The following is a 13,835-nucleotide window of genomic DNA, read 5'->3' as shown; positions in this document are numbered from 1 at the left end:
TCCCATGGTCCTTAGTATAAGTGTGTACACGAACATTCAAAATATTAACTAAAGTTTGAAAATGTAAATATGATCGAACAATATTCATTTTAGAGTTTCTCATGTTTATCGTGGAATGCAATTCAAGTGCAGATAAATTGACCAATGCAGAATATAGTGTGAATGGGTGTATTAACGAAGACTTTTCTGTAATATATTTAGTTCCTATTTTTCTCTTCACTGAGATTTAATTTCTTATGATTTTTTTGATAAAAATTTTAATGAGGCAGTTGGTCATTCCCTCAATTGTTTTCTTAGGTATTTGTATAGTACTCCTAAGCTTATGTCCTTTTTCTTTTTACTATTATATATTTTATTGAAGTGCCGCAAATAATCAGTGGTAGTTTTAAAGTCTCAACTTGATTAAGTTGTCATTATTATCATGTAATGCTTTTACTCTGAAATAACTACACAAGATTTATGAAGTATAATTTTAGATAGGAAGTAAATTATTTGTTTATAAATATATATTTTTTCTATAGTGAGTTTCGTGTTAAATAAAAGGCAAAATCATTTAAAAATATTTGTTGTATTAAATTTAAACGATGATTAGTGGTTTATGGTGCATTCAAGTTTAAAGGATTTGATGGTTATACAATATCTTTTCCAAGTGATCGACAAAGCGGTATCAAGCGAGGTTGTACTTAAGTACATAATAAAAAAGAATAAATTGGTAGATCAAGTCAAATCTCACCAAAAATAATATTAATTTTCTTCAAAATTATTTTTGAATATTTCTCACTTAAAAATACGGCACACAATTTAATTAAACTTTTGAAATATAATAAAAATATGACTTAATGCACTTTTGGTTCCATAATTTTGTCTAAAATGAACTTATGGTCATTTTATTTCTAAAACCGATTTTTTTGATCTTTATTAACTACTAAATAGGCCTTTATGCTATCCTGTCTCAATAAAAGCGTCGTCAATTGTTAAATTTAAGTCCATAACATAATGAATCCAACCCAAAATACTAGTCTATTAAGTGAGAGAGCTTTATTGTTTAAATACCGCATTGAAGACTCCACCTACAAATACATATAATATGAAAGCAAGTTTTAGAGTTGAAACCATCTCAAAGTTTATAATTTGTAACGATGCCTTTTAAGACTTCCATACACTCTTATTTTTCCACCACAAGTTTCCCAATAATAGGTAACTCATTGTCTAATCACTGCCACTTTCAAAGTGACATACAATAAAACATGTAAACCTCAAATAAATTGAGAAAGGTGGACTCAAAAGCATTAGAGAAGCAAGGTTTTTGAAACTAAACACTACTTAAGACTCTAGCATCAAAAGAGATTACTAGAAATACATTACTTAATAATAAAGTAAGACACTGGGAGAGAAATATCACAAGATTAATCTCTCCCTACCTAATATTGGCTTTATCTCTTCTTGTTGTAGGTATGCCATATTGAATATTGTTGGCCCCTTAATTATATCTACAACATTGTATGTTGCTTTATGTCACACAGTATAATGTTGTTGTATAGTGTCTATGTCCAGCCCTTTTAGCTTCACAACAGATTCAACATGCCCTTTAAGTGTATGAAGCTCACGAAGCCTGCAAATAGAGGGTACATTGAAAGAAAAAATATCAAGTATTAATTAATGTTGGGTAAAACAGATATAGTAAAAATTAAATAACACAATCAAACACATGGGAAAATAACGTGGAAACTCTAAAATCGAATAAAAAAACTACTGACATACCTAGCAACTTCAGCACGTCTCTTAGCTTGCTCAGCAATCTCAGACAATTCTCTATAACTACTCTTCTCATTGAACACACTTGAAGTTTCTGGTGGTTGAAGTCCATGAAGTGTCCTTTGAGCAAGTGCCCATTGAGCTTCCCTCTCTTCTTTTCCATAATCTTTCTTAGTAGTAAAGGCAGTCTATAACATTATAAGTTCCAATTTCATCCATAAATATCACTTTGTTAGCAACATAATCAATTAAAAATATATATATATATATATATAATATGAAATTTGCAAGTATATATGTACCTTGTTTTCCAGAAGATTTTGCCAAGCTTTACCACTCAATAAATAGCGAATGAAAAACTTGATGACGTCAAGAGGAAGATAGAAGATAATACTATACAGCCATATCACTCCTGCCCAACCCCAACCAATTCCATGGATCCTTGCAAATCCCCAATTGGCATATACTGCTATTAATGTAGCAATCTGAAAAAAATACATCAAAAAAGTATCAGAATATCAGCTGATACACTTGCATTTGGAAGATCTTTCTAAAATATAAGCAAAAATTAAGTGTTTATGTATAAACTATTTCTATAACAAAAGATTAAATAAAGTCAAACTGTTTTCATAAGTTATATTTGAGATCTTATGAAAATAAGCTTTAAAGGCATATCATAAGTTATATTCATTTTAGTTGCTTTGCTTGGATACTTACCAGTTGAGCAGTGAGGAAAGCACCCATTAGCAACATCCCGGGGCGTTCGACATAAGACCAGCTACGCGAACGGGTAACGAAGATCAAAGCCTGACTAACTATACTAACTTGTAGATACAAAGCAGCTGTTAACTCATCATGATTGTCATGAATATCTCTAACTCCGAACTTGTTCTGCAATCACAATCAAGACAAGTGTGTCAAGACATTTGAACCAACACATGAACATCAAATTAAGGACAACAAGGCATGTAAAGGACATATTCAATGCAATGCAATGCAAGGTAAAGTATTTAGTGTCCTATCACTTTCTAACAACATTATGTTAACGGACAATTTCTTACCGGAAAGAACTTAGTGTCTTTCGCCACCCAGAAGAATATCACAGTCATCATTGCTAAGTAACCTCCAAGCACTATACCAGTAACAAATATTTCTCTAAGTTTCCAGCTATCAGGCATTGGAGATGGCTTAACTCTGTCCTTTGAAATTGTCATGATTGTTCCTAAATCATATATCAAAGTTATTATTTTCAAATCACAACATTGTCTTTCAGCATATCTGCTATGAAGAGATTTTAAAGTTTATCTAAGAGACATATAAGTTTAAGTATTTTACCATCATTTAAAATGGCAATAATCAAAACCATGAATGGAGAGAAGTCAAACTTCCATATCAGTGCAATTAACAAGAAGCCAAACTGCATTAGGAAGTGGAAAATCCAAATTGATTAGCATTCGTATACCTTGTTATAAACCATCACATATATAGTAACAACATTACTAGGTTTAAAATGGTGGCCTGCATCACGTGATGCGGCCGCAATATATTGCAGTTCCAACAATGTCTCCAGCTGCATTAGGCCGCAACTGCGAGGAGATTGTAAATCAAATAAAAAACTTCATTGCAAAGCCGCAACGACCACAACTTAGTAGGTGCAATGGTTGCATTAGACCACACAAATTAATTTTCTATCTTGATATTTGAAAAGATTATGGATATTTTAAAATGGTGAAGAATTTTCTAGCAACACTATTTACTTACCACTATACGGATAGTGATAGACACAGCATAGATCTGAAATACAAAATAAAAATGGTGTCAAATGTTAATAATATTCAACATGATGAATGATAAAAACAAAAGAGCATGTAAAATGTAACAAACCGTGTAGTTCTTCATTCTTTGGAAAATAGCTCTACTTGTCAACACAGCACTGATGATAACACTCAATCCAGGTTCTGTCAAGACTATATCAGAAGCACCTCTTGCAGCATCAGTTGCATCAGCAACAGCAATTCCAATATCTGCTTTTTTCAATGCAGGTGCATCATTCACACCATCTCCAGTCATTCCACAAATGTGCTTCCTCTCTTGTAACTTCTTCACAATTTCATATTTGTGTTCTGTATAGTATTAAACAAAAGGAGATATTAAGGACAATATTAGGAACCTAGCACTGGCATTCAGATTAAAGTTGTGTCTAGTGTCTGACATGTGTCAGTGTCGTGTTGCCCTAGCACCGATACTTCTATTGAAGGTGTGTCTGGTGTCTAACATGTGTCAGTGTCAGTGTCAGACATTGATAAAATAAAATAAAATTGAAAAGAATATGAACCTGGAAAAACTCCAGCAAATCCATCTGCCTTCTCAATCAACTCTTCAACTGGAATTGAAGCAATATTTGCATCTTTGTCATTACCAAGCAAGGTAGAAGATGGGTACATATTGGTTCCCATACCAAGTCTCCTACCAGTCTCCTTAGCTATGGCAAGTTGATCACCTAGAGAGCAGAATAAAAATCAAGAAAATGTCCATTATATAGATCCTATGGTCGTGTTGCGATCGTTGATATTATGGAGATTTGCAGTCAAATGTGACTACTATGGCCTCAACTGCGGTCACGTTGCGGTTTCGGCAACTTAAAAAACTGTTATGTTGCGAACCAAATCGCAGTGGCAGATTTTTATTCAAAACCCTTATTTGATAATAAATCATTAGCTTAAATTTACAGTTTTAGTCTCTGCAAAATAAATTTTTGGTTTTAGTATCTGAAACATCGGAGAACAACAATCACCAAAACAACACTTCATATGTTTCAAGGCCTAAAATCAATACAATTTGAATAATACTAGCAATATACTCTTTGACACACTTTTGAATACACTCTCTTTGTTAAAATTCATATGGGTCCCACCAGATTTATATAGAACCCACACAATTTGATAGGACGCATGTGAATTTTAACCTATAGAAGATAGTGTGTTGGAATGTGTGTGTCGAAGAGTGTGTTTCTAGCACTCTTCATACAAAATTTATGGGGACTAAAGCAAGAAAATATGTATATTACAAGGACTGAAAGTTAATTAAGTTAAAAGGAATGAGGAGATTAGTTACCTGTAATCATCTTAACATTGACACCAAGATTAAGAGCTCTCCTAATGGTTTCAGCACTGTCATGCCTAGGAGGATCAAACACTGACAACAAACCAACAAACTGCCATGGAGCACCAGCACTTTCCTTTGTTTTCTCCGGAACTTCCTGCAAAGAACAACAAGAGGAGTTTTGATAATTTGGAGTTTAACCGAGTAGTAATTACAGTTTAGTAAAAGATTGTTACAATTATGGTTCGAATTCAGATATTACTGATGGATTTATCCATTATTAAAATTTATTATCAACTCGAGTCCAACTACTTATGGATATGAATGGAAATGAATATTTTGAATACAAGTTTCAGAAATGAATCCAAAAAAAGAAGCAAAAAAAAACCTGTCTAGCAACACCAAGTGAACGCAGCCCTCTTTCTGCAAACTTTTCAATAATAGCATGGACTTTCTTCTTAGCATCATCCTTAAGGTTACACAAGTTCATGATCTGTGTTCACAAACATAAATAAAAGTATTAGCATCATTTGATGAAGTTAAGTAACTAAGAATCTCACAAATAATAAACAAAAGTTTACCTGTTCAGGAGCACCTTTGCTAGCCCTATGCCAACTTCCATCACCATCAACATATGTCAAAGCAGTTCTCTTATCAACAGGATTGAATGGAAAGAAATGCACCTCTCTTATCCCCGCTCTCGCCTACATAACTTATCAATATGTCAAATCACTTATATAAACTTTTGTTTGCAACTGCAATTACATTCGCAATAAATTTTTTTAGAGGTCTCTGTTACAGCATAACCTCAACTGCAACCTCAATTTCGAACTATGAATTCAGAGAATATATAAATGAAATCAAGCATAGTTCTAAATTGTGGTCGAAAAAAATATTTTAGAGGTCTCTGTAACAATATTGTTAAGGTTTACACTTTGTAGTGTAACCTCAACAACAACTGCAATTTAGAACCTTGAACTCAAAGACCAATGGAGAAATGGAAAAGAAGTCGAAACCTCTTTCGGGTCAGCAAGCATTCCAACAATAGCAGCATCAATAGCATCTTGATTTTCAGTCCTAGCAGCCCTTGCAGCCAAAAGGATGACATGTTCCTTATCCACACCCTTTGCAAAGACTTCAATCAAGTTCCTATCAACACTCAATTTGTTAAGTGTGAGTGTTCCTGTCTTGTCACTGCAAAGAACATCCATACCAGCCATTTCTTCAATGGCAGTCATTCTCTTTGTGATAGCACCTTGTTGAGCAAGTTTGTGAGACCCAATAGCCATTGTCACAGACAACACAGTCGGCATAGCAATCGGAATTCCTCCAATCAAGAGGACTAAAAGGTTGTCGATTCCATCACGATATTTGCGATGTTGGATAGGATACATGACTATAATCTCAACCACCATACCAACTGCAATGGAGCAAATACAAAAGTTTCCAATGGATTTAAGAACTATTTGGAAATGTCCAACATTGTTTGTACTGTCAACCAAATGAGCTGCTTTTCCAAAGAATGTGTGAACACCGGTTGCGATGACAACGGCTTCGATTTCTCCTTGTTTGCAAGTTGAACCTGAGAAAACTTCTTGACCTGGATGTCTTGTCACAGGAAGTGATTCTCCTGTCAATGCTGCTTGATCAACCATTAAAGGATCGCCTTCTAGAAGACGAGCATCGGCCGGAATAATGTCACCAAGTTTGATGCTAATGATGTCTCCTGGGACTAGAATTGCAGCCTCTTGCTCACTCCATTTGCCATCTCTAAGAACCTGGAAAGTAGTTAAAAAACAAGCTTAAAAACAGGCAGAGAAATCTTCTATTTTATACTAAAGTGATTAAATACCATTAACTTATTTCTGCATCAGAAACATCATCCATCAAAAACATTATGATGCAGATAACAGAACAAAACTTTATGATTTTTTAATATTATTATTACCTTTGTCTTAGGAGCAAGACCAGCCATAAGAGCAGCAGCAGCATTTCCAGCATTGTTTTCTTCAATGAAACTGATAGTTGAGTTGATAACCAACAAGCAAATAATTCCCACAAAATCTTCCCAGTCAGGTGGCTGTCGATCACCATTTGCAAGAGCAATTGCCATTACAGCTGCAGCTTCCATCACCCATGACAGTGGATTCCACATAAACCCAAGAAACTTCAGAAATTTGCTCTCCTACATCATCACAGTAATAATCTATCATTCACCTCACCGACACAACAACATACACCAGACACGACACTAACACTAACAAGTCTAGACTTCTAATAATTTGAGAAAATGAAATGATTATATAACTATATGTGAGTGTGTCTCGTGTCACGTACCGAGTCAGACACTATATAAGTTATAATATATCAATGAGTATTATTTTCATTTAGAAATTTTGACTCTTTTGAATTATATATAAAATACATTATCATTATTGTTTTGATATAATAATAATAATAATAATAATAATAATAATAATAATAATAATAATAATAATAATAATAATAATAATAATAATAATAATAATAACAATAATAATAATAATGTCATAAAAGAAAAAACCTTTTTCTCTTCTAGCTTGTTTGGACCAAAAATTTGAATCCTGTTTTCTCCTTCTGCAGTGGACAAACCTTCCCTGGTACATTTCAATTGCTCAAACACTTCATCAATTGGAATACGTTCCTATAAACAAATTGATCATGTTAGTGATTATTAAACTAGATTGTTTAGCGGTTAATACATTAATTCCCTACATGATACTAATTGAGTCAAAAATTAGATAATCAATATGTTATACACTTTTCCCCCTTAAAGCAACCCTTAGTATGCAGATTATTATGAATCAACAAGATACATATTAACTACAATACAGTGGCAAGATTAATGATCAAAACAAATACACTAGAAGTACAATAATATGAAATTCATGATGAAAAAATATAAAGAAATAGGTAATTTGATAGGACTAATTTAGCATTATTTTGAACACCAAATTGAAACAGGGTAACAATCATTTAACTTAATGCAGATAAAAATAAATAAATAAAAATTATCATTCTCTAGGCCATTAGGAAGTAGGAACCCTCTTGCTCTGTTTGCCACAAGAAATTGAACATCAAATTACAAATCTAGAATTGAAATTAAAATTCTCTTTAAAATAGATATTTTAACTTAAATGATTTTTTTATAGATTAGTAAAAAGTTCATAGGTGCAACTAACTAGTCTTTGCTATTTAAAAAAATAAAACATTGATAAGTGGATAGCACAAGCTTAAGAGTTGCAGCAACAAAATAAATAAATAAATAAATATATAATAATAATAATAATAATAATAATAATAATAATAATAATAATAATAATAATAATAATCAACAATTAAAAATGTTTATGGATTAATTAAGAATTGGTAACTTTATTTTTTATTTACACATAAAAATTTGTAAATTTGAAAGTAACGCATCTCTCCATTTTTTTTAATATATGAAAGCGTTTAATATATTTTAGTTTACATTAATAATTCTACAATATGATAATCATATAATAAAATATTGGAGTGAGTGAATAACTCAATTAGTTTGAGCTAAATATTAAAGAAGTAAACAATTCAAATTTAAATTTTGATAAAAAAAACTAATATAACAATTAATTAATAATTAACTTTTATCCTTTAAATATACCAATAATATATTTTATTATTTTTTATCTATTGAAGTTTATTCTTTTTTACAGTGTATAGTCGAATTATGCATGTATCATGCCTCAACACAAATTGCAGTGTTTGACCAACTATCTTAATTATAATTCTTTTAACACACTAAAATGATTAAAAAATCCAAAATTATTACTAAGATTACTTTATTATTCTAGGAGTTGGTGCATCTAAGTCAAAAAGAAATTATTGCAGTCCTATCCTAATAATGTGTTCACTCATAGGAGTTAGCATAAAAAAAATTATAAAAATAATTTTTGAACACAATATTTCAATTTTTAAAAAGTTAAAAATACTAAGGACACATGTTAACTTTTCTAGAAAAATAAATAAGTAAAAAAATTGAGTATGTGGGCAACCAAAGAGGCTTTGGCCTCCACACCAAGAAAGTGTTGAGTGTTAGTAGGGAGCATCACAACTCTCTCTCTCCTCCATGTGATTGACTTGTTGTCATTTTTCGTCTCAAGACAAAACCGATAAATACTTCGTACTAATGATATGATTATTAAAAAAATATTATTGTACTATACAATATGATGCTCATTGCTTATTAAGATGTTTAAAGTATATAGTTAATTATCATTACTCACATATTTGATGACATAGATTATTGTGTCACAACAAGTTGGAAAAGGTGTTTATTTGGTTGATTATATGGTTGAGTATTTGGTAGATATTGTATCATTACGCAAAAAATATGGAGATACCACTCAACCAAGATGAAATTTACAAAAGATGCATGGCAACAAACAAAAGTAGGGCCCACTGTCCCCCTTTTGGAGTCAGTACCGTTGAATGTGAGATTTACAATGAAAACGGTTAATCCCATCAAGTGCTAAGAACATCGTAACAATTATTGCATTATTACTATTCAATTAATAAAAAAAGCCAAAGTACAACCAAAAAGTACTTAAAATTCCCGCACCAAACAAGGCACACATGACGGAGTCACTTGATAAATATGTATACAAACACAGCCTTAATACATGGGAACTATTTTTGAGACAAATTGTGAACTTCAAGGAGTGGATTGTCTCGTAAAAATATTTGTTATTATTTATGTAAATTTTATTTGTTGACAGAAAAATAAATATATTTTTTTCAATTAACAAAAATATTAAAAAATATCAAAAAATAAATATTTTATTTATATTTTTATAATAAAAAATAGTTTTTATTATTTTTTTAAATATATCTTTATTAACTAATATTTTATATAATTTCTTTGATTATAGTTTACTTCAAAAATATTTTATTAAAGTAAATAATTTTAAAAAATATTTAAAAAAAAGATTATTTTTTACAAAATAAACGGCTACTAAATTTCTTTAATTGTTATCTCACATGCTTAGATCCGTTGGTAAAGTGAAGGAAAATTTCAAGAAAGAATAAAAAAGCTCTTATATGATTCTCTCTCCCTGCATGTTACCTTCCCCATTTAACTACCCTTTTGACAATTTAGGTATTCATTTTCTCGACAATGAAACTTTTAAAATAGAGAAAATAATTGAACAAATTAAGATTATAGTCCTTGAAATTATATAGTCTATTAAACTTTTTTTATTCAATGGCCTATTAAGTTAGTTAGTCAAATTAGTGAAATATTTAATTGGTCATTTAAATTAAACATTACCGATGAATTTAGTCATTTAATCAAAATACTTTTTACTAAGTATCCATCAAAATTATAAAAGATATACATGTTGACTTCAATTATCTTTTGTTGCATAAAAAATATATAAAACATTTTAAATTGTAGTGAAAAATTTGAAAAAAAAAAATTACTAAATTGATATTTTTCATTAAAAAAAGGAAACAGTTCATTCTCAAATTTGAAAAACTAAATTAACGGTCCTTACAATTTTAATGCCTTATTAGAAAACAATTATATATATATATATATATATATATATATATATATATAAGCTTAAAAATAATAATTGAGATCGCATGTGGTTCAAAAAGCTAAAAAAAATTCCACATAAAAAAAAAAGCTAAAATAATATTTACAAAAAAGTTTCACAGATTCTTGCTAGGTTTGGAAGCGTGCATAAGGAAGATAAATATAACTATAAAACTTTGAAGCCAAACAAAATCAAAACGACACGTTGAGCTAAAAATTCAAAATCCAGAACCATATTGGACATAATTAAAGGAAATGAAAAAAAAATGTAAACTTTATATAAGATAATATTATTTTTGTAAGTGACATATAAAATAATTTAAAAGACACAATAAATTGAGAAAATAGAAAATAAATAAATAAAAGGGGTCAATTTGAGGGAAAATACCAGATCAACAGTCTCATTCTTGATATTGTCAAGTGAGAGTGAACCATTTTCACCAGCAGCCATGTTGTGCCAAAAAGAGAACAAAAATGAACTGAAATATCAATATGAGGAGAACAAAGAAATACAAGAGTTAAATTTCAAAGAGGATTATAAAGTCATTGAATGAAAAATTCTGAATCCCAAGAAAAAAAAAAGGATGATGATAGTTAAAGAAGAGAAGAGAGGTTATGTTGTGTATGAGCTCATATACATACCTACTCTATGGTACGTATTTATATACCTCTTTCAAAATAAAGGAATGAGAAAACAAATGAAACTAACTCAATTTAAGAATATGAATGTGACTTCTCTCTCTCTCTCTCTCTCTCTCTCTATTTCTCTCACCAGTTCCCAGTGATTTGTCAGTTTTTACTGCCCATAGTTTATGATAATGATGTTTTCAGTTTGAAAATTGGCCATTTATAAATTATTATTTAGATAATTTAATAAAAAAATAGAAATTGTTTTATATTTATTTATCGTAATAAAAATTACTTTTTTAAAAATTATTTTTTGAAAAACTACTAAAGAGAGTTTCTTATTTAAAAGTTTTTTAATTTTTTTTCTTTTAAATTATAACTAACCATTTAAAACTTTCAAACGTTATTATTTTATTTTGAAAATTATTCTTTTTAGAAAGAAAAAAACCGTAAAAAGAAGGCTCAATATCTCGGAATAGTAGTTTTTAGGGAAAATATCGTGTTTTCTTAACTATTTTATTTTATTGGTAATATTTAATATAATTTTATTATGATTAATCTATTTTAAGAAAATAGTTGGACTCTCGTCGTAGATTCTTTACTATTTATCAAATATTTTTTATTTATAAATATGATAAAGAGTTTAATTAATTTCTTTGATTATTAAATAAATTATTATAATTTTGTGCGTATCTATGACCAATCATTAATTAATTGTTATAATATTAACTATTTATCTACTTACTTTTTCCATTTTTTCATTTTAGAAGAATGAAATTGATTTTGATCACGAGAAAAACGATTGATTATGAACTTCTAGATACTTATTGAAGTTAGTTACCTTATCGAACCAACTATTCATATTATTTATTAAATTTTATAATATTTTGTTTTTATTTAAAACTATCTATTATATCATATATTAAAATTTATAAATAACTATTTTTTTTACCTATACGAGATGGCATCCCTACCTTACAACTACTTGAAGAATAACTTTTTTTTCTTCAGCTCACATCATTGAGATGCTATCATCTATAGCCATCTATTTTATTTTTTTATAACAAATGAATAGTCATTAACTTAATACATAAAAAATAATAAAAATAATTAAAAAATATAATTATATTAATTAAATCAAATAAAATATATTTAATAGAAAAAATACATCAAAGTTAATGTAATTGAGTAGACATGTAAAAACAAATAATGTGTTATATTATTTTAATAACTTCCTCATATTTTTCCTCCAGTTCTAATAAAAATAACTAAATTATATGAATAAAATCAAAAAACATACATTGAAATAATATACATCAAAATTTAATTAACGATATCCACCTAAATATCCTCTAATTTTAATTAACTGAAGTGGAATTGGAGGATATTTAAGAAAAAATCGTTAAATGAATCTTGATGTAATTTTTTTCAATTTAATATATTTTGTTTAATTTTATTAATATATTTTAGTTTATTATTATTATTATATTATTTATTAGATTTAGAAGAAAAATAGTTAAAAGTTGTTAACAAAATATAATAAAATTATTATTCATTTACAAATAGGAGAGAATTGTTAAAATAATATACGTTATTTCAATGTAAGGCGAAATACTACCTCTTGAAAGATAAAAAAATTAAAATATTTTAATATATAAATTCCAATGCAAGTATAATAAAAAGCTTTAAATAAAAAGGATATAAAAGAAAAATATTTAAATTTTAATATTTATTAATGTCAATAAAATACATTAATTGTATTCGGTTATTGTTTCGAAATATTGTTTGACATGAGTACATCAATAAAATGTTTTAATTTTTAATCTTGTCAATTTTAAATATTTACTTCTTTTTATGAAGTAAATATTTTTTTAAAAATAGATAATAATATTTAAAAAATAATTTTTTATTAATTCTTTAAAGTTTTTAATATTTAAGTTATTTAAATTTTTTTTTTAAATGACGCGTGTAAGGTGATTAATCAAATAAAAATAAAAATATAATAATTTTAAATATTATGGAATTATGAAGAAAAAAAACAATTTTAAAAACATTCTGAAATAAGTAATTAAGTAATATGAGCAGCTGCGTTTTTTTGTTAGAACAACCTAAATTTCTTTGAGGATTTGATAAGAACAATCTAGGTATACTGTGTTTTGAATAATCTTAGATTTGTTGTTTTGGGTTATTGCATCTTCAGATAAATTAATTAATTTTAAGTTTTTAGCTAATAAAATAAATTAAAGGTAATTGTTTTAATAATTCAAAATGTCTGGTCAAGTTCATTTATAAAGTTAGCAAATGCCACATCAATAAAAAAAATCAGCATGTTTAATTAAAAAAACTTTTAAATTTTTTTAAATTAAAGTATATAAATAAAAGTTTATATAAATTAAAATTAAAATAATTCATATTTACGGAGATAAAAAACATATTAAAACTTTTAAAAAAATGTTTTAATTTTAAATCTTGTTAAATTTTTAATCTTACTTTTTTTTACGGGTAAATATTTTATTAAAGAGTATATTATTTTATTTTAAATAAATAAATAGATAATAACATATTTTAAAAATATTTTTATTAATTAATGTTTTCAGATTTTTTTAGTATTTAAGTTATTTTTTAATCTGTTGAATTATGTGTTTAAACTGGCTAATCAAATAGTAATTTGAAAAATTACGAAAATAATAATAAAAAATTATTTATTTTATTTTATATAAAAGAAAGATGAAAAATT

At 28.1% G+C, this 13,835-nt stretch overlaps 1 protein-coding gene across 1 annotated transcript; it reads right to left on the bottom strand.

Moving 5' to 3' along the window:
- Positions 1 to 1,088: 1,088 nt before the first annotated feature.
- Positions 1,089 to 11,160, bottom strand: LOC101494838 (plasma membrane ATPase 4-like). Its single transcript, XM_027332561.2, has 17 exons — positions 11,114 to 11,160; positions 10,860 to 10,950; positions 7,421 to 7,540; positions 6,806 to 7,042; positions 5,874 to 6,635; positions 5,439 to 5,561; positions 5,246 to 5,350; positions 4,870 to 5,014; positions 4,091 to 4,255; positions 3,640 to 3,878; positions 3,517 to 3,549; positions 3,091 to 3,172; positions 2,817 to 2,977; positions 2,473 to 2,646; positions 2,058 to 2,240; positions 1,762 to 1,943; positions 1,089 to 1,612 (listed from the first exon to the last, which is right to left on the bottom strand). The coding sequence occupies exons 2-17, from the start codon at positions 10,920 to 10,922 to the stop codon at positions 1,516 to 1,518; spliced, it is 2,871 nt and encodes a 956-aa protein (XP_027188362.1). The 5' UTR covers positions 10,923 to 10,950; positions 11,114 to 11,160; the 3' UTR covers positions 1,089 to 1,515.
- Positions 11,161 to 13,835: the final 2,675 nt, after the last annotated feature.

This window comes from Cicer arietinum, chromosome 1, assembly GCF_000331145.2.
Source record: "Cicer arietinum cultivar CDC Frontier isolate Library 1 chromosome 1, Cicar.CDCFrontier_v2.0, whole genome shotgun sequence".
Taxonomy (NCBI): Eukaryota; Viridiplantae; Streptophyta; class Magnoliopsida; order Fabales; family Fabaceae; genus Cicer; species Cicer arietinum.
The sequence above is the reverse complement of the archived record's forward strand: the minus strand, read 5'-3'. Positions and strand labels throughout refer to the sequence as shown.